The 22,252-nt window shown below is 41.0% G+C and overlaps 1 protein-coding gene across 1 annotated transcript in view; it reads right to left on the bottom strand.

Moving 5' to 3' along the window:
* The window catches only part of NUAK1 (NUAK family kinase 1), a 308,401-nt gene that overhangs the window by 37,446 nt on the left and 248,703 nt on the right, over positions 1 to 22,252 (bottom strand). Inside the window, exon 5 of the mRNA XM_044087825.1 lies at positions 7,178 to 7,297. Coding sequence (XP_043943760.1) covers positions 7,178 to 7,297 — 120 coding nt within the window. The remainder of the gene's footprint in view (positions 1 to 7,177; positions 7,298 to 22,252) is intronic.

Raw genomic sequence — 22,252 nt, 5'->3', positions numbered from 1 at the left:
CATGGACTAAACCTAAATGTCAAGCAATGCATAACAGTATCCTTCAGGAAGTCATCCACCCCTGGTAACTATCATATTGACAATACACCCCTTGGAGCTGACCCAGTAGTCAGGGACTTAGGGACACACATAGACAGTAATATAGCCTTTGACCATCATATGTCTATAGTAGTAAGGAAATCATTCTATGTTGCACAACTTATAAACAAATGCATCTAGGTCCAAGGAAGTCATTGTTCCACTGTATTCGCATTCATCAGACCTATCATTGAGTACAATGCCCCCTTTGGTATGTACCTAACCAAGCATATCCAACAAATGGAACATCCACAGAGGTTCCTCACTATAAGAATACATGGCATCACTAAAATGTCCAATGCAGACTGCCTCAAGGCCCTATCCCTATATTCTGCCTCCTACAGGCTGTTGAAGGTAGATCTAGCCCTGGCAAACAGGGCATTGACAGACCCCACTCTGATGGCCCTCCTGCACATCCACAAAACAAACAGCACTAGAATTACCAATTCTAAAGACTTAAACCTTGCCTGTGATATAAACAGGACCTGCTACAGAGACAGGTATGTATCCTATAGACTACCCTGTCTATGGAACAGGTTCCCCATGTGAAGCAGAGTTCCTCCCTAACCCAATTCAAGTGTTACTTGGACAACTGAATGGGGAACAGGAAACTCACCCCTGGCTTGGCACCAATGTCTCTAATGGAAACAGGCAGCCTGTAAATAGTTCATCTCCCAGGCCTCTGCTTGTAAATAGCCCCTACTTACACTTAACAAGGGAACCAGAACTTGTCAGAAATTTGGGATGTATGGCTAGGCTTAAAAAGGCCCTTGTGGTCATTAGCCTAGTAAACACCTGTGAACCTAAGCTGTGAGAAGGGTAGTTAATGCTGTAGTTCTGTCCAGTTTAACTGTTTCAGGGTCAGTGAGGTAAATTAACTGAAAATCTAGTGACTTTATTATAGCTGACCTTTCTGTGCAGGTTGCAGGTTTATGAAAATGGGACCAGCATAAATGAGTGTTGGAAGTGGGTGGGTTGAGGCAATGTGCTTTCTAGCATTATCAGTTAGACATGGTCCTATATAGGCAGCTGTTTTTTTGACTGCCTATTTTATGTAAAGGACACATTTCATGTTTTCATTCACAATTATGCAAAAATGTTTGATATGAATAAGTTCAATTCTGTACTGTTTGATAAGGTAATGTTGAATAGTAATTTTTGTGCAACCATTTGTTCTGGAGTGAATACAATTGGTTTTCTTTTTTATGGTTTAGAAATAATTCACAATCTGTTAGCCATGTTTCTATGGAGGTGAATAAATCTTGGGTTGTTTCTTTTCATTTTTCCTGGATTTGGGCAGAACAGATCAAGGTGGAATCATTCTCATACTGGACTATGGAGCCAAGCCTACTTACTGTGAGAAGGTGGGATCATTCTCAAACTGGACTATGGATCCATGCATACTTACTGGGAGCTGATCATTTACAAATACAAGTAACCGGCTAAGGGCAGACCCTTGCAGAGCACCAACAGACATAAGCAGACAGGACAACAATTAATTTTGACATTCAACTGCTTCACCTACTGGATAGGTAACTCTGTAACTGTGTGAGTGACGAGCTAGAGAGAGCACTAAGGAAGAGATTCTCTCAGACCTTGGGTGGGATACCAAATCAGATGCTTTTGATAGGTGTAGGAAGAGTGCAGATGCCATGCTGCCTGCATTTCTATGTAATTTGCCAGTGTAGATAAAACTGAGAAGGGAAGTAGTGGTACTGTGGTGGGGTGAAAACTGTGATGAGATTGTGATAAGAGGTCATTTTCAGTGAAGCAATTGAGCAGCTGGGATTCAATACATTCCTCTAGGATCTTGGGCAGGGGGTATAGAATAGCTATTGCTCTATAGTTTGAACTGTCTGTGAAGGTGTCTCCTTTATGTAGACGTAAGATGTAAGATATTTTCCACAATGTAAAGACATATCATTTGTGATGGATATAGCATATATTTACAAAGATGGAAAGTAGATATCCTAAGGTGTCACCTACCATCCTGATATATTCAACTGGTAGACTATATGGGGCTGAAGTGGTTTGTTTTAGCTTGAGAAGACATTTCTTAATGTAGAATGTAGACAGGTTTGATTTTTTTTTTGTCACCGTTGTCTACTTCAGGAGTGGACAGCTAGGAGTATTTTGATTGATTAGAGATGCTACAGTTTGTGTAAAATGAGTGCTGAACTGACTTGCTATGCCACTTGATTGGGTGCCTATGGATGGTGCAAGCTGTGTGGTGTGTACATGTTTTAGAGGTGATTTATGACTGACCAAAATGTTTTGGGTTGCACTCATCTGATTTTTGAGAGATTGTGAAGTAATATTTTTTATCTGTTTTAATCTCATAGTTTACCTTATTTCTGAGCTGCAAATAGTGATGTAGGATAGCCTGAGTTTGATCTTGTAACCAGTTTTTCCAGGCCTTATGTCTTTGGTTCACAAGTTGTTTTGTTTTTTTGGTTGGCCAAGGTGTTAGACTGACATTGGCTCTTTTAGTTCTGAAAGGATCAAGTTCAATCAGAACAGCTAAAATATTCTATTAAATTCAGAAGCAACTTCTTCTAGGAGTGGCGTTTTTAAGAGGTTCCATATTACTTTAAGTTAGTAATAAATGATCTCTTTGGAAGGATTTAAGATTTCTTACCTGGTTGCAGTGGTCTTATTTACACAAGTTGCTATAATTTCATATAGTGAAAGTTGGGATGTGGTCACTAAGTGAATCTGATAAAATGGCTAAGGAGATTACTTTGTTGGGAGACATAGTAAAGATACGGTCAGTAAGAGATTGTCTTGTACTAGTTTTATTATGGTGAGTAGGTATACAGACGAGTTGTGTGATGCCACATATGTTTGTGATGGTGGGAGGGGTCACAGTTTGAAGTAAGCCAGTCAATATTAAATTAAAATTATCCAATAGTACTGCGTTTCTTGAGAGATGTTCATAGATACCCAAGAGAAGAGTTCTTTGGTGGTACTAATATTGTTGCCAGGAGGGATAATGACTGCAATAACACATACACATTTGTGACTCTAAGCTTAAGGATTGAGCTCAGAAGTCCTCTATTGTTAATATGAAGGAGGGTTGACTGAAAAAGGTGCCATTACTAGATTATTTTTGACAGTACTGCTGACCATCCTTCTTTTTTCTCTTTCCCATCTAATCTAAGTTTGCTATATCCTGGCGGTAAGATTTCCTCATCTCTTACATCTAGTTTTAACCACGTCTCAGTTACAGTTACTATATCTGGGCAGTGAAAGGATAACCAGGTATGAAATTCTGGTATTTTACCACATATGAGTCAGACATTTATGTTAAGGAATTAAAGGCTTGTAGGTTTTGTGGGGCTTGATGTGGTGGAAGGGGTGAAAGGTTAGAGGGTGAGTGAGGAGTCTGCAAGGTTTACTGGAGCTGGGTTGGAGTTGATGTCTCCACTTATATTAGGGCTGGTACTCTGTGAAGGACTTGAAAGAGCCATTTATATTTGGTTTTGTACCTTGATATTGGCTTATGCTGAGTGGGACTTAACCATTGGCATTTGTTTCTAAAACGGTAGATACAAGAGGTGTTAGATAAGGTGCAGGCTATACTTACACTATGGTTGTGTTAAGGGCCTGAGTGTGTAAACTGTAGAAGGCTAGTTGTGAATGTGGAAAGGGTGATGCTAGGATGTAGCATGTGACAGTAGTGTAAGAGATAAGACAGTAAGAAAACATGGTAGCAACATGGGGGTGGCTAAGAGAAATATTAGGCTGGTAGCTTTTTGTGTTGACACAGGTATTCAGAGGAAAGAGACAGGTTGGAGTGACAGATCACTATTTGGATTGGAGAGTATAAATGTTTATTTGCAAGATTTGGAACAGAAGTATATAAACCGCACCTGCTGCATTTCATATGCATTACACAAAAGCATTCGTATAAAAAGGCTTCAGGTCCTGTCCATAGCTGGCATAAGGCTATACTGCCTTGCACGGCTCCTGACATCTAGAGCCAGACATTAAGGCAGTTACTTTAGTGGCAATAGTTTGATCAGTGTTCTATGGTGAAGGCCAGCTATGATTCAGAAACAGTTCTTGCACCTAGCCAAAAGGACAAGAAATGATCTGGCCATGACTACATAGTATAGACACTTTTAATACATTTATAAAATGAGATCTAGCTCTACAGGAAATCTTGTTCTGCAGCTACTCCCATTGTTGGGACAGCCATGACATCACCAGTGTAAATTGATCTAGTTCTGCAGCTATTCCCATTGGTGGGACAGCCATGTCATCACCAGTGTAAAGTGATCTAATTCTTACAGCTACTCCCATTGGTGGGACAGCAGTGTGTTATCTTTCTTTGGTTCATCAAGTACCCTGTGTACTTCTCAATTACATTAGCACATCTCCTCCCCTAGCTACATGCTACATGATCTTAACTACTGCCCCACATCTGTTCAGTCTAAAATTTCCTTAGCCACTGTGAATCCTTAGCTCATCCAGGAAGTCTAATCCCCTTCCACTATGCACACTACTCTCTCTATCTCTTTCTCTCTCATAGGGTCTTTCCATTTCTTATCACAGGTTATCATCTTTCAAAAGTTCTTCCTGTCATTTGCACCTATATTTTGAAACAAAATTACACAATAAATCAGAGCTCCCACTACCTTCTCCATATTTGGTTTTCAATGTAAGTCATTTCTATTTAGGAAGGCAATAAGAAAGCACTATGACTCTACATACTTGCAGTCTTTTGTGATTTGTTTGCAACTCCTGATAAAAGTGTTAATATGTTACTGATTTACACTTAAATTATGTGTCTATGATTTTTTTTTTCCAAGTCATACATGAAACAGGTCCATCTGCATCAGTTTGCTTACCTAGTCAACAAATGACTACATTAAGAATAAGCTGAAGAGTGTTGGCAATGCAGCAGATCTTTCTGCAGTACTTAAAAGTAACAGCAGATTTCTTTTTAATTTACTGACAGGGGAGATGATCTGAGGGACATTTTTCAACCACAGCGATGATCCAGCATGACAGAGAATAACCAAGAAAAAAACAAAATGTACCAGCAATTATGTACAGATAAATGAAAAATTAACCAAAAATTCACAACAACATAAATAAAATAATATGATGACATTTAGGAACAGAATAACAACAAGAAAATAAACTCTAAAAAAATGATAAGTTTTTAAACTCTGTCAAGTAAACTGAATAAGAAGGGAAGAGACAGATTGCATCTTAGGGTGGAGTTTTCCGATGCAAGTAAAGGAATGCTATGCAACAACTGCTAATTTAAAAATTCTACAGTTAATGCATTCTGACAGGAAGCAGATTGCCAACTAAAGTGCAGTGAGTTAAGGTGCACGTTGAGGATAGGGACAAATCTGCATACTGCACATGTATCCAAACAAACCTGACACTCCTCAATAATAAGCCATTCATTAAAAAAAAAATCTGTCAAAAGTCTGATGACCCATGTCTGAAAATGAATGTGGGACACAAATAGAACTGGTAACGAGGAAGGCAAGGAAAGATGAAGTAGCTGTGTCTGAACCTTTTCTTCTTTCTGTTTTGGATTGTTCACAGGGGTATCAACCTTATCAACATTATCACTTGGGACTTAGGCTGGATCACTAATGCAAGACTCCAATAGACAAGCTTCTGCTCATGCAGGTGCACTGGGCCCACAGTGGTATGTATCACCACATGTTTAGTAGGAAAAGCTTAAAGAGAAGATCCACCACATCACAATGACTGTTGTGAAGACCTCACCCAGGCAAAAAAAGGTCTGCATAGTTAGCAACATGTGATGAATACAGGATCCTCAAAAAGCACCACAGGGTGGACAGGGAGGCCAGAGAATCTGTTGCTCAGATCAATTCAGGTTAGGTTGCAGACCTGAAAGATATTTCAGGAGGTCTGCAACCTAAAGTGCAGTGAGTTAAGGTGCACGTTGAGGATAGGGACAAATCTGCATACTGCACATGTATCCAAGCAAACCTGACACTCCTCAATTCCAGACCAAATGGTGGCACAAGAGGTGTTGAAGAAATCCTGTTACAAGCAAATGAACTACCTGACATATGAAGAATCATGTATCAAGCAAGGATGAACATGAGGGCAAAGGAAACAGTGCTAGCAAGCACTTGCACGTATCTGACATGTGTGATAGATGGCTTAAGACACCTAGCAGTACTGTACCAAATTTAAATTAAAAATAGTGCATACCTTTTACAAACACCAAGTGGGAAGAGATGCTTAGAAAAGCAAAGACTTGTTCAATCATGAAGTTGGAAGGTTAATAAACGTCCATTAAGATCCCTGCAGAGTTCTCACACATAATCCTTTATGAAATACTTCTTATCAAAACTCTGGCATAAACATTTGATTACTTGCTACATGGTAAACTACATGGTTCTAATCAGATAGTTTGTTCATGTTAATTCTACTGTTCTCTTGGTGAGTTCCTTGAGAAGCCTTTATTAGGTCATGCAAGTGTTTCTACTCCACTAACCACTGCAGGAATGTTATGACAAAAAATCAGCCTCTTCAAGTGTTTTTATATGCATTACATTGTAAAAATGGTAGAAAAGCAGACCAAATCACATTAATGTCAGACAACCAGCCCATTACTTTACAACTATTTTTCAGTCTCATACTGTTGGGAGATGTAGTTTTGGATATCAGAACTGTACACAAAATTCCATTTTACTGTCCTTTAAAATACTGAACTGAGAAGCACTCAGTCTAATTTAAAACAAAAAAAAAATGAAAGGACAAGAAAATAAGTGTGTACAAACGCACACAATCGCATGCACGCACACACACACACACACACACACACACACACACACACACACACACACACACACACACACACACACTTCAATACACCATATTTACAGCTGAAACAGTAATAGCAGAAGACACATCTTCTGCAAAGCAGTACTGTACTCCATTAAAGTATACTGAAGTATATCCCATTCTCAGTTGTCAGCAGACACTGCATTAACTTGGCATTAAAAGCAATGCCTTGCACTTATCATCAAGCATCAGGACAACTTTTAGATATCGCAGCTTCTCCAGGTTCATAATGCACTCACAATGCAGTACTGACCTCTGGTCCTCGATAAGGCCGTCCATTCACAATTTCTGGAGAAGCATAAAGGGGACTCCCACAAAAAGTCTGCAAAAACTTGTCTTTGTGGTACAAATTGGACAGGCCGAAATCTGCAATCTGTTGGGAAATAAAAAGGGAGTAAGAAAGACTAACATCACAGCATTAAATGAAACAAAATGTTAGTATCTTGCTACTTTAAGCACTTCATTTATTTATTTTCTGTTTGCTTAATAGGTTCTAAGTGATGTCCTGTGACCATCTGGCAATTTTTTTCAAGTTCTGGAACTGCTAAGTAACCTACCTGTCCTCTGACTCACAGTAAACTAAAGTACAGCCTATTGACTTTCTTTCAAGAGTTTAAATACACAAATACAAAGAAAGAAAAACAGAAATAAACCAAACTCTTGGCAGATTTAGTCATTACACAAAAATCTCTGCTACAAATGACTGGTTCTCACTTAACAGATATTTTTTACTGCTACATATCCCCCAGACCAAGCACCAGTGCCCATTTCTACAAAACAAAAACTAGCTACCCATTCAACAAAGACTACAGCCCCCAGTCATCTGTCTTCTGTTCAAGGTTCTTACTCAAAATACCTCTGCCTATCTCTCTGGTAGATTCACTACATGAGAAAGAGTCTACATCCAATCCAAGCCCCTGCTCCTCATCATCCACCTCAACCAAAACATACAGTAACTATAGCTTTTTAGTCTTGGGCCCTAAGTTTGACAATCCCTTCCCCCTGAGATGAGTGACTGAGATAAATATCTCCATTTTAGAAAAAAACATTAAGGATCAATGAACAAAAAATGTCAAACACCACTGCTTCCCATATGACAAAATATCACAAATAACAATAAGATCTTCTTTAATTATACTTACATCTTTGACTCTTTCTAATGTTTGTGACCAGCTCAGCTGCAGTCTCAACCACCATGCCTTGCCTATCCACCTCTCATACCTCACCCTCCACCCCACTAACTGTCTCCAGTGTTGCCCACGTTCCTTATGCTCCATACCTCTCTATTCATCTTTCTCTACTGCCATGGGGAGGGGTTTGTGTAATGGTTAAGCTCTTTACCTCAGGGATACTAGCACTACTACAGGGCTTCATTCTCACCTCTGGCCATTGGCTAGGCTTGTAATAGTCTAGTATTTGCTATTAACCTATGCTGGCTATTGGCTAGGCTTGTAATAGTCTGCAGACTGATGGCCTAGTATTTGGCTATGAACCTATGCCTTCTACAACCAAGGTTGATATCTATAAACCGCATTTAATAATTGTCACCTACTTTATGTTCTCCATGTCAATATCTGTGCTACTATGAAAGAGCTTCTATTATACTAGAACTCGGCAGCACAAGTGAGTGCCTACGTTTTGTTCTCTAATGCATGACTATAATTTTTTATTTCGTTCTTTGTGAAGACCACTGGACACTCAGGCTAAGGCTGAAATGGGTCCTTGGGGATCAGTGCTCTACTCCAATTAACAAACATTATACACAAATACATACATACAAATTCATGTATGTATAAATAAATAAATACTATATCCACGGTAAGCATATTTGTCTAATGAAAAAAAAAAACAAGAAATCTATTTTATTAAACAAAAGCACTTACTGTGAATATATTAACACCATCTGTTTTTAAGTGAAAACCATGCAGTTACAGCACTTTCTTTTCCGTTTTTAGTTTTACTGCTGTTATGGTTTTGCATCATTTGTTGTTTAGTATACTTAGTTCTTTACACAGGCACTGTGCTACAAGGATGAGCGGTTTTGCACATACAAGAAGGAGTCTGTTTGCAACATCTGTGCTTATCTTTAATTCAAACAATTACACATTGCAGCAAGTGTCCTGAATGATCACCTAGATTTACCACAAGTAATGCAGAAACCATGGTTACTCAGAGTAACAATCCTTCCCATTTGTCAGGTAACATCAAACACTACACCAAAATGCAATGTGGAAGTTAAGTGCACCAGCTGGAATATGAACATGGGCTAGTACTAGGCAACTATTCTGCCAAGAACAATTCCGAAATGTACTAGGACTTGCAGAAACTTCAGTCTTTTCATATGATTTTATATCTTACAGTTTTTTTTTTACTTATCTTAACTTACCTATACCATATTTATCAAGTATTGTGTGCAAAGGGAAACAAACTCCACACCACAGAAACCATGCCAAAGTTGGTATGTGATACATGGTTTACATAATCTCCTTGATGTACATTTAGTGTGCATGCTGCCAAATCTATTGTGAGTTGTCTATACATAAAAGATCATGAGGAATAGAATAGCTCCCCTTTTACAGGACCAGGGACCTGTGCAGCGCAGTGCAGCGATGAAACTACAGCAAACAATGTCCAATCTAGGGAAGCTGAAGGGTGCCTCAAAGATTCCTTTACTGCTTCATGGAAGAGAGTCCAGCTGGGCTACACTTAGTGCAGCTTCTTTCTCCCAAGTCCCAACTAGACTGTAAGCCCCTTTGCATCTGACAGCAATCCTTGTATTTTGTCTTAACATGCACACTTTATGTTTAGCTCAGTAGTTTCCATGCAAAGCAGCAGTCACTGCAATCACCATTCCATGCACAGACAGCCTAAAGATGTCCAGGAGATAAACAGCAGTCAAGAACAAGAAATGTTTCTTATTTGTGGCCTTTACATACATAGTTCTATAGAGGCTGCGGTAGTGCAGCAGTTAGCGTTGTCACCTCACAACAAGAGGTTCTCCAGTTAAATTCTCGACTGGAGCACATTCTGTGTGGAGTCTGCATGTCCTCCCTGCTGTCGAGTGAGTTTAAAGAGATGCAGGTAGGTGCATGGGTGTGCCTTCTTTGAAGGCTGGGCACCGGGCTGACAACTCGACACTGTAAAAATTCACTGCAAATTATTAGTGGACCAGAGTTCCACTGTGGTGACCCCTAACCAGGAAAAGCTGAAAGACACTTAAAAACCTACATAGTTCTATAGTCTGTAAATGCACAGTGTGTGGTTTATTTTAGTTTTATTTTATTTTGAATTTATGAAATGGGTAGAGCACTGATCCCACTGGACCTATTTCAGTCTCAGTCTGTGTTCATAAGGAATAGCCCTCATATCTGAATCACAAAGTCATGATACCTCAGATTACTTAACAAATGGTAAAGCAAAAGTACAGTGTTACATTAAAAAGCATTACTGACCAGAAAGAAAAGCAAGTGGCAAAACGCTTCAGTAGTTAGCACTGTTGTTTCACAGCTCTCAATTCTTCAGCTTGGGTTTCTGTCTTGAGTGCCATCTCCACTGGCTGCTATGTGTGAGTTTTTACCAGCTGCTCCAATTTCACCTGACTTCCCAAAAACATGTCTTTTGTTGAACTGGAGTCTCTACATTATCCCAGTATAAAAAGTGTGCAGATGGTGCTTCTGTGTATTTGCATCCCATGACAGTGTTTTAATTTATGGATAACTGCATATCGAGAATAAAACCATTTAAAATGCAGACTCTGCATTCAAAGAATAAACCAAAGGCTGTATCTAGCAGTGGAGTGATTTTTTTGTTTGTTTTTTTAAGGTATTTAGCGAATCGCTCTGTCTCACAATTCATGTCAGTGTGTTCCATAGACAAACCACGGAACAAGAAATACATTTTGCCCTTATTGAGGTTCAACATCTATCCATCTTGAAGGCAAAACAGTCTTCTCTTGATGAAAGTTTTGTTTGAAGAAGGTCTATATTCAATTATGCCATGACTTTATCAGTGTGTCGTGCCCTGAATGTGGAGTGTACAGAGGATTATGATCAGGTCAGCCATCGTAACCTGTTTATTATGTGTTCACGACATGGATGCCAACAAATTCACCTGGAGTGAAGCTTGAAAGGTGAATCTTGGCATTTACATCAAAAACACATAGTTAAAGGTTATGATCGGAAAGTCAATAATGATGTGCATGGAGCTTTATCTGTTACATGGAAAAAACAACAAGTAAAACAATGCTGAGTATTTTGCGCCAGCCTTCAAAGCCATGAATCAGTTAGTCACTTAGAGAGTGCTGTCAGAAAGAGAATGTAACACACTCTCTTACATTTACGCTCACCTTGCCATGTCTCTAAACTATCCAGATTTACCCACAATGTCCAGATTTTTGCCACATTTGTTTGGTCTGTTCCTCATAAAGTCTGTGGGTTTCAGACAAATCTCGGAGGATTGAACTCAATGAAGAGTGACATAAATTTGAGTTTCCAAGCTCATATCCTTCAGAGAAAATGCAGGTGAGCATTCTTCTTGTTATTCTAGCCACTTTCTAAGTTTGTAAGAGGAAGGGATGCCTTATCAGTGTTCACAGCTGGCAGAACCAAATCTTTTATTCATTTACTGGCTGTGCTGGCCATTTTAAATTGTAGTGCTAGACTCGACCTTAACTTAAGCAGAGGATGCTTAACATTTAAGGTCAAGTTTTGCACCACTCTAATGCTTAACTGATTTGTCTTTTTCCAAATATTGGAGTGTAACCACCATGCTCTATGCACTACAGATTGACTATAGGCCAAGAAATTCAAGTCTGGTATGGTTCATAGGTTCATAGGTGTGTACTAGGCTAATGGCCTTTACAAGCCTAGCCATACAATTACCCTGATATTGTGCCACCCGACCTTAGTTCCCAGTGCCTCTGTCGAGCAGAGCCACTGGAGTTATCCCCAGAGTGAATTTTCTGTTTACCATCCAATCATCAAGATTTCTCTTGAAGAGGGTCAGTGAGGTGCTCTGCTTGACATGTATGGGAAGTCTGTTTCATAGCATAGGCAGTCTCTGGGTTATGAACCTGTCCATCCAGCATGTTCTATTGATTGTGGTAATGAGGTTGAGGTCTCTGCAGCATGTAATGTGGAGGGTTTGGGATTTCTTTAGATGTAGCATTTCTAACAGAGCTGGGTCAGACATGACTTTGTAAGTCAAGCAGAAATTGCCTTTAAGTGGGCGATATGATACAGGGAATAGTTGGAGTTTTTTGAGTCTGTCCATATAGGGCAAGTGTTTAAAGGCCTAGGATCATCTTTGTGAGGTACTTTTGTGGCCTCTCTAGTTGCTGCAGGTGTCTAGTGAGGTACATGCCAAATGGGGCATTGTACTCAAAGATTGGCCTAATGAGGGAAGAGTAGAGGGAGACAATGACCTCTTTCTTCCTGGATGCAAAACCCTTAGTAATGAGATGTGCCACAAAGAAGGGCTTTCTGATCACAGTGGCAATGTGGTCATCAAAAGAGAGGTTGCTGTCAACCTGTGTTCCCAGATCTCTTATAACACCTTCTGTGTTCAGTGGACTAGCATCAATGTGGTAATTCATGGGAACCGGGTTTTTCCCAAAGGGGATGACGACACATTTTTTGGCACTGAGCTTAAGGCCATGGTTCTGACACCAGTTGTTGGTCTCAGTGAAGCCATTCTGCAGGATGTCAGCATCACTTGGGGAGTTAATAATAGCTCCCAACTTGCAAGCGTCTGCGAACTTTGTCAGCCAGAGTCCCTTCATGTTGGCCTGGACTTCAGAAAAGTAAACAACAAACAGGAGAGGACCCAGGACCGAACCCTGTGGAACTCCACTTGTGACTAGTCGTCAGTCTGACTTGGAGTCAGCTACTTTCACACTGTGGGTTCTATCTGTGAGCCAATTTGCAACCCACCTAGTGATATAGGGGTTGATGCCAAGGTTGGTGAGTTTTTCTATGATTCCTAAGTGGGGAATGTTTTCAAAAGCCTTGGCCAGATCAAGGTAGGCTATATGAACCATCTTGCCTTCATCCACAGCTCTGCTGACTGACTCAAAGAAGTCGGCCAAGTTGAACAGACATGATCTAACGTTCACAAAACCAAACTGTGTGGGATCCAGAGTTTGGAGATCCCTATATCCTTGTTTGTTAGGTCCATGATGATGCGTTCCATAGCTTTGCATATCAGACTCGTCAGGCTAATGGGGCGATAGTTCCCAGGGTCTGAAGTCGCTTCATCCACAGCTCTGCTGACTGACTCAAAGAAGTCGACCAAGTTGGACAGGCATGATCTACCCTTCATAAAACCAAACTGTGTGGGATCCAGAGTGTGGAGATTCCCTATATCCTTGTTTATTAGGTCCATAATGATGCGTTCCAAAGCTTTGCATATCAGACGCGTCAGGCTAATGGAGCGATAATTCCCAGGGTCTGTAGTCGCTCCTCCTTTGTGGCGAGGGATGGCTGCAGCAATGCGCCATTCGGTAGGGACAAAACCTGAGGTGAGGCTGTGATTGAACAGGGCATACAGGTGAGGTGCCAGTTCACTCTGTAGTTCATGTAAAACACAACCAGGGTTATTGTCAGGTCCTATAGAAGCTGTATTCTTGGCCTTGGACAGTGCTGTTTTAACCTGTGCAGTAGTAATATTTGGGTGCCTGGCAATCTACTGGTATTGTGATTTGTCCTTTGGGGGGGGGGTAAAGTTGGCACTGACTCTGTCGGCCATTATACTGGCAATATCTGTTGGCTTGGTAGAGGAGATACCATTGTGCAGTAGCTCAGAGCAAATCTGGGTATTGCCGTGGAGATTCTTTATGTAACGATAGAAGGCCTTGTGGTTGTCTTTACTATCTGCTGCAATTCTGTTTTCATAGCTATCTTTAGAGGACTTGATGAGGGATCTCAACTTTTTGTTGAAGCTGATAAGGGAGATTTTCCAGTCTTGGGACTTCACTTTATTCTGCATCAGTTTCCTCCTTCTATTGTAGAGTTTGTTTATGGCAGGGGACCACCAGATTAGCTTCCTTTTTTTGGAGGAGAGTATCTTGGTTGTATTGGGTATGGTGAGATCCATGCATTTGTGTACTTTTCTGTTCAGTGCATTGGTGTATGATTCTGCGGTCACACAACTATTCTCTATTTGCATGAGTGCTGTGAAGTTAGCCACCTCTGTTTTTAGGAGCCCAAAGTTAGCTTTGGAGAAGTTTTTCATGGTGGTTACCTTTGCGGGGGAGGGTGGGAGGGATGTGGATTTCCAAGGTGATTAGTTTGTGGTCGGATCTAACCAGGGAGTAGTTGTCTACTGATGTAGAGCAACGGTCACCCATGTTAGTAATGACCAGGTCAAAGATGTTGTTACCTCTAGTGGGGGTAAGAACGAGCTGGTCCAGGGCATTGGAATTAATAAACTCCAGGAAATGTTGGGCAAGTGTATTGGTACATGAATAGTTTACCCAGTTAATGGAGGGGTAGTTGAAGTGGCCTAGTAAGAGAGTGTTAGGTTGGACCCTAATATTCTCCAGGATGCTTAGGAATGTGCAGTGTGAGTATTGAGACATGGTTGGGGACCTACAGCCGGCTATGACCTGAATTGCTGCCTTACCCAATGTTAGCTGCACCTGAAGTATCTTTGATGCGTTATGTTGGCTACCAGTCTGGAGGTGTGCGCATCCTTTATGAATATGGAAACACCACTGTCTTTGGAACTTCGGTCCAAGTTCTGGGGCTGAAAGGTGTGAAATGAGTTATAGCCTGGTAGTGCAGGGGTGCTTTCTGCTGCCTTAAACCAGTTCTCTGTTACAGCACAAATGTTGATGTTCTCCACTTTAAGGAGTGCTTTGAGTGAGCGCATTTTGAGATTTAGACTTTTAGCATTGAGCAGCATGACCATCAGATTGCATCTGCTTGTAGCTGTTACGGTGGTAATTTGGTCTTTGGAACACCACCTAAAAAAGGCACTATAGGGGTTGCAAGAGCCTTGGCCAGTATCCGGAAGCCCAGGGGTGACAGATGCAGGCCATCTCTGGAAAACATTGAGGTCTGTCAATCATGTCATCCCAGGCAGACAGGTACTGGATCCCCTTAGAATAACATAGAATGACACCAGAAACTTATCCAATTGTTGAAATCAATCATTTTCTGCATGTAATGTGGTATCATTCTGGGTGATGGTAGGATGCTGCTCAGGGCTAGGGTCATAACCGCCTGGGCTACATAATCCGAAAGCTCCTCCAAATCTCTTTCCATGTAGTCCAGGGAGGTACATCTCAGTTCATTCACACCCTCATATACAATGACAGAATTATATTTGTACCAGTTGTTGAGGGAGCTGAGTGCGTGCGTTATGTGGTGGAGTCTGGCACCTGACAGGCAGCTAACTGTTACTTTCTCCTTATTCAACCTAAGTGAGTGGGACATCAGTGTGCGTCACTATCGAGTCACCTATGACTAGTATGTTGGGCATGCTGTTTTGCCTTAGGGGCTTTGGTTGAGTGGCACACTGTTTAGGAGAGTTATGTGTCTCGTGATTAGTGTTGTATTGTGGTGTTCAAGTGTGTTTCTGCCTTGGAGGTCTCTGCTGCTTGGGTAAATTTTTATTGAGAACCTCCATGACAGTGGGTGTGTGGTTTGTGTTTTCATGTGAAGGCATTGTTGGTATATGTTCTGGAGGGCTATGTGTTCCATGTGGTGTGGTGCAAGTGCTGACCTTCTCCTCTTGACCAGCTATTCTGGTCTTGCCTGGAGAGTGCATGGCTTCCAATTTGGATATATAAGTGCATCTCTTGCAAGTCTGAGTGTTGGAAGGTAAGAGGAGAGGGTTGTCGGTGTACATGAGACAGTTGCTACATTGCCTCAGGTAGCCGAAGTTCACCAGGTTAATAGGAGAAAGCACAGGGAACTGACCTTTAGACATGCCTGGCGGGGTGGGCATTGATAATAAGTACTGGATCTGTTTCCGTGTAGAATGTTTAGTGCTGGTAGAAGTTTTGTGTGCTACAATAATTGCTACAAGAAGTCTGGTAAAGTGCTAGACTAATAATCTAGTATAAGTGCAGGAGAGGAGAGAACTAGTAGATCTAAGGGAAAAATTGAAGAGCAGACTCTGGCACCATGCAAAAGCTTACAAACAGTCCTGGATACAGCAAGTCTGTATCTGGACTAGACTAGTTACAGGAAAGGCGGGAAATAAGCGCAAATGGGGGCTTTTAAACTGGAAAGTTGAGAGAATTGGAAAAACTGCCCAAACGGCCAATAAACTACAATTTCTGGGCCAGGAACCACTTCTCTTGTGGTAGATAGGCTATCTAGTGCTTACCACTCCCACTGATAAGCTAGAAGGCTTCCCTCCAACACAGAAAGGCTTTGAGGGGCTCAGGAGCTTACAAACAGTCCCGGATACAGCAAATCTGTATCTGGACTAGACTAGTCACAGGAAAGGGAGGAAACAAGTGCAAATGCGGGCTTTTAAATCAGAAAGTTGAGAGAGATGGAAAAACTGCCCAAACAGCCAATGACTACAATTTCTGGGCCAGAAACCACTCCTTATGTGGTAGATAGATTACCTAGTGCTTACCACTCCCACTGATAAGCTAGTAGGCTTCCCTCCAACACAGACAGGCTTGGTGGGGGGGGGCTCAGGAGTTTACAAACAGTCCAGGACACAGCAAATCTGTATCTGGACTAGACTAGTTAAAGGAAAGGGGGGGAAACAAGTGCAAATGCGGACTTTTAAATCAGAAAGTTGAGAGAGAACGAAAAACTGCCCAAACGGCCAATAACTACAAGTTCTGGGCCAGAAATCACTCCTTATGTGGTAGATAGGTTACTTAGTGCTTACCACTCCCACTGATAAGCTAGCAGGCTTCCCTCCAACACAGGCTTGGGGGGCTCAGGAGCTTACAAACAGTCCAGGATACAGCAAATCTGTATCTGGACTAGACTAGTTACAGGAAAGGGGGGAAACAAGCATAGAATTTTTTGTATGTATCTAAAAGACTTACAAGTTGTAATTATTTTAGTGAATTTTCTCTATATGTTCTCCAAAATCAACAAATCATACCTATTACAAGAAAAACAGGGAGTTGTAGTTTCATATTGATCAGACATAAGAAGTTTCAACAGAGTAATTGTCCCCATGTAGTGAAGTTCTTAAAAAATGCGCCTGATGATATGCATTGCTTTACTTTTGACTTTATATTTTAATATGCTGCTTATTGTAATGCCAAGATCTTTATACTCTTGTCTGTGATGGTCTGGTGTGCCATGCAGAACCAGTTCTGTGCCTTACAACTGCTACTTGCTGCATGTGCAAGTGTGTGTGTGTGTGTGTGTGTGTGTGTGTGTGTGTGTGTGTGTGTGTGTGTGTGTGTGTGTGTGTGTGAGTGTGTGTGTGTGTGTGTGTGTGTGTGTGTGTGTGTGTGTGTGTGTGTGTGTGTGTGTGTGTGTGTGCACCTTTGTGCGTGAGTGTGTCTCTGTGTGTTTGTGTGTGTGTGTGTATGTGCACACCTTTGTGTGTGTGTGTGTGTGTGTGTGTGTGTGTGTGTGTGTGTGTGTATGTGTGTGTGTGTGTGTGTGCGCGTGCACGTGTGTGTGTGTCTGTGTGACTGAGTGTGTATGTGTGTGTTTGTGTGTGTGCATCCTGAGATGGACTGGTATCCCATGTAGAACTGGTTCTCTGGCTTATATCTGTAGCTTGCTGGGACAGGATCCGGCTCTCCCATGTTCCTCAACAAGGTTCAGGTGGTACCGAACAATGAATGAATGAATGGTTTAGAAAAGCTTGGCTTCATATAAACAAAAGCTCTGTCAGCTGCATTACTGGTTAATGGAAAAGAATTTATATCCAACCACTGGGGTGCATCCTCCAGACTGTAGCGAAACCTAGGTTACCAGCACTGCAGACAGAAGCCCTATCTCTGTGACAATGGGTCAATGTGCCACGTCCATGCATTTTTGAATGTCATTATTGTTTTCTTCTGAAAATCCACAGAAAAGACACTACATTAAACCCATTATAGAGTACAACACCCCTTTTGGTATGTACCTCACAAGACATCTACAACAACTGGAAAGGCTGTAGAAATACCTCACAAAGAGGATTACCAGCCTCAAACAGATGCCCTACGCAGACTGTCTCAAAAAACTCCAGCTTTACTCTGTCGCATATCTGCCTAACATACAAAGCTATGTCAAACCCAGAGCTGTTGGACATGCTCCACTTAAAGAAATCCCAGTCCCTCTGAGCTATACGCTCTAGGGACCTAAACCTTGTCACCACAATAAACAGAACATGCTGGAGGGATAGATTCCTGTCCCAGAGACTTCCCATACTCTGGAACAAACTATCTATCTGTATCAAACAAAGCTCCTCATTAGCACTCTTCAAGAAAAATCTTGATGATTGGATGAGAGATAGGAAATTTACCCCGGGAATCACTTCTGTGGCTCTGCTTGACAGGGGCGCAGGAAAATAAATTTCTTGGGTGGCAAAAGCCAGGGTACCGTTTGGCTAGGCTTATATAGGCCCTAGAGCCAATAGCCTAGTACCTACCTATGGACCTATGCATCTGCCAACCTTCTCATGCAAAAGTCAGTTTTTCAGCTTTCTCCTAAATTTAGCCTTCTTTACTCCAAGTAACTATATGTCTCTTTGACACTGAATGTTTTAATATCTCCTTTTTATCTAGTTTGTTTCCTGAGATGCCTGAAATTCCATCTTCCATGTCTGACTTTTACATCAGGGTACAAAAACACATACACAAATGCATGCCTCTATGCACTCACCCACCCACCCACACACGCTGCATACACATCCTTAAACCTTATCCCATACAGCTTTCAAGCAAATGTTTCAAAATTAGTAAATTAATATTGTCAGTACACTGAATCCCCTTCATTATAAAATTCTGCTAAAACTGCAAGTCTCAGCTCCTTCCACCTACACACCTTCTACTAATCCCAAAGGACATGACAGGTGCAGGTAGCACCTTTGAGCATTCCTTTTCTGATGAACTGAAACACATGCTTCAACACATGGCAAATTATCTCCAGAAAACTGCCAGTTCTGTCAGTTACCTGTGTGAAGTACATTTACCATAACACTAGACTTTTGAGAAGTGGTCACTGTAACAGTAAATCATACTTCTTAGCTTATATCCCACCTTGCCTGCATCGTCTGCTGGTCTGAAATTCTATCAGTCTTCCTTCCCTGTAGGTACTAATGTATGTCTCATGGTTGCACATGATGATGCAGGTATGTGCATGTCTCCCTTATATATCCCATGATGGTGCATACTCCTTTTAGTGTTTTGAGGTAGAATTCTCTTACAGGCAACGGTGCATGTGATCAGTCAGTAGCCCTAGTTATTTATACATGACAAAAACATGCATACAGGTTTGCATACTGATTGCAAAACATGACGGGTCAGTGCACTAACTTCTGTTCAAGGAATGAATTACAGTATATGAAAAGAAGAGGAATGTTTAAGGTGTAAGACGAAATCCTTAAAATCAAATACAATAACAGAAGCTAATGAACAAACTAATCCAGAAGGGTATTTATAGCAACCAATTACCATATGTCAAACAAAATACATCACATTTATGTGAAAATATGTAGTAGAAAATTAGACAATATACAAACACTAATATCATAACAAAAATGCTGTCTCAGCCCACCACAGCATGTTAAAGAAAGTTTTACAAACATTGTTAAAACATGAAATAATAGGAGCCATTCTTAACAGCAATTGTGGTACATCTTCAAGGTTACCCACTAAGGCACACACAGGTACATAAGTCGTTCAACTGACAAAATTTACCTTAACATGGAATTAAGGAGCATGCAACTTTACAGCAACTAAAAGCAAAACAATCCTGTCAACATATACATCAGTCCTAAAGTACTACAATGTATCTCATTTGATAACTTTTTTCCAGTCAGAAGAGCGATCAAAGAAGATGGAAGTGGACTGCAAGCAAACAGACCTGCAAATGTTCAAGTGCTTCTACAAGAAGATGTGTTTCTCAGACTTTGGTAGTACCAACATTAACTTGGAGAAGCCAAACTTTTGAAACTTTAGTCACTAATGAAAAAGGTGCTTTTCTGATTTTTGAGCTTAGACACCATCAGCTGAAGTTCCCTCAGCAATGCTACAACTGTCTTTTGTTTCTTGATATTGAGCAGCAGTAACACAGGTATGCCTTACTCTGTCACTGAAAAAATCAGAAGAGAAGTTCAAGAATCTACTGTCTATAGGATTTTTGTTTTATTTATTAAGTAGTCCACCTTTTTTGAATTAATTAACTTTCTCAAAATCAACAGGCTCCACCAGATATTTACTTTTAGATTTCTTTTTCAGGGACCAAAGCCTTTTCTCATGCTGAAGTACAGATTTTTGCCTAAGAAATTTAGTAGCCTGACCAAACTTTCCACTGTCTTTGCAGCTGCTGACACTGTGATCTGTACATAGATAGAAAATGCAATACACATAAACGTTCATAGTGGCCTTTTGTCAACTGCATTTACATTTGTTGATGGATAAACGCGAACTAAACCCCATCAAGGATACACTTAGCTACATAAGAGAACAAAATCGGTCTATAAAATAGCTCTGCGCTCTTTAGTGCTCACATGCTCATTGCATTGTTGAGGGTATACATTCAGCATGGCCCCTCAACAGAGGGGTCTCACCTCTCCAAATCAGAAGATCCCTCAGCCATCAGGCATGGTAATGACCTTATGTATGAAGTACACTAGAAATGCAGGGGCTTTCATACTTTGGCCAGCTGAGTTTTTTTTTACCCTCCTCATCCCCAGACATGCCATGCTACATCATAAAGTGGACATACAATGGTGCTATGAGGCAACTACACCAACCTATATACTGATGTATCCCTGATTGTGTCAACTTGGCTGCCACCTCTTTCCAACCCTCCTACTTTACTGCTAGAGCTGAGTGTAACCCCAACATACCCCATACCCTTCCCTGTGAAAGAGGTGAGAAGGGTTTTTACCTTATCATCATTCCTCTCCATAAACCTGGGTCATCTGGGATGCAGTCAGGGCTTCATGCTCTGCTCTGACCATGAAAGAAAAGTTTTAATAAAACTGCACCTTTGAGGTTCTCTGAAGGTGAGTGGGAAATGGGCACTCAATATGGGGAGATGAACTTCAGAGAAACTATAGCAATGTGGGATATATCAGACAGCCATGCACATATCCACATCAATGCATACTAGCATCACACCTGTGTTGGTACCTATTGGGAAGGATGCCACTGTTCTCAGAATTTCAGCCTAGGCGATTACACAGGTAAGGTCTGATATAACTCTAACATTATAATTTACCATTACAGCAATCCTCAAGAAGATGAGTACCATGTCTGGCTCTCTGGCACAATGGGATGGAGATCTGGCTGTGACCCTGATGACCAGAGTTTGATTAGTATTCTTAACCACAGAAGAGCCACACAGGAAGGGAAGGAGTGAAAGGGCATGGTCCACTCATCTGTCTCAGAAATGGTAGGGGTTTGCACACACTTAGTGGCACACCAGGCACTATGTTTTTGCTGACAGACACCAGGGAAACCAGCACTCATGCTGAAAGGGGAGAGGCAGGGCTGCTTGGAGGGAATACCCCTTGCAGAAGGGAGGGTACATCCTCCATAGACACCCTATTGCACATCTCTTACCGACTGCACCTGGATGGCTGTCTGAATAATGGTCCCTCCTGACTGACCCTCACCCCAGTGGTGATGAATGAATGAGCCCACTGAATGGGACATAGCTGATAATCGACAGTCAGTAGGAGTGAGTAGAACAAAACCAAAAAAAATGGAAGATGAATAGTATCCAGATAACATAATGGCAATTCATTAAATGCATGTTAAACTAAAAACAAAAAAAGAAAAGAAAAAAGAATAAGCGTTAAAGGAAACGTGAATTTGGTAGTTTTACATAAACTGGCCTAAGCCCTTGATATTAGCTTAACTGTACATTTACCTTCTCCAAAGTTGTGTAATCATAACAATGTAAGCAGGAACAAGATCAATCAGCAAGGGTCAGAAATGGTATCTCATTTAATATATTACAAGTCCTAGGACAGCCTAGAAAATGAACAATCATGCTGCATGGATAAACAAACAATTTGGCCATAGATATTAGTACTAACGTAACATGCACATAATTGTTAACATTAGTCTTTTACCATAGTGCATATACTTAAAATGTGTTGCTTACTGACATATGACACTTCATAACTGCGTGACTACACTGCTTACTGCTAAATTAACTGTATATATTTTCTCCTG

This window comes from Protopterus annectens, chromosome 11.part0 (assembly GCF_019279795.1).
Source record: "Protopterus annectens isolate FY-2018-M chromosome 11.part0, PAN1.0, whole genome shotgun sequence".
NCBI classification, from domain to species: domain Eukaryota; kingdom Metazoa; phylum Chordata; order Ceratodontiformes; family Protopteridae; genus Protopterus; species Protopterus annectens.
This window is presented reverse-complemented; position numbering and strand designations above follow the sequence as displayed.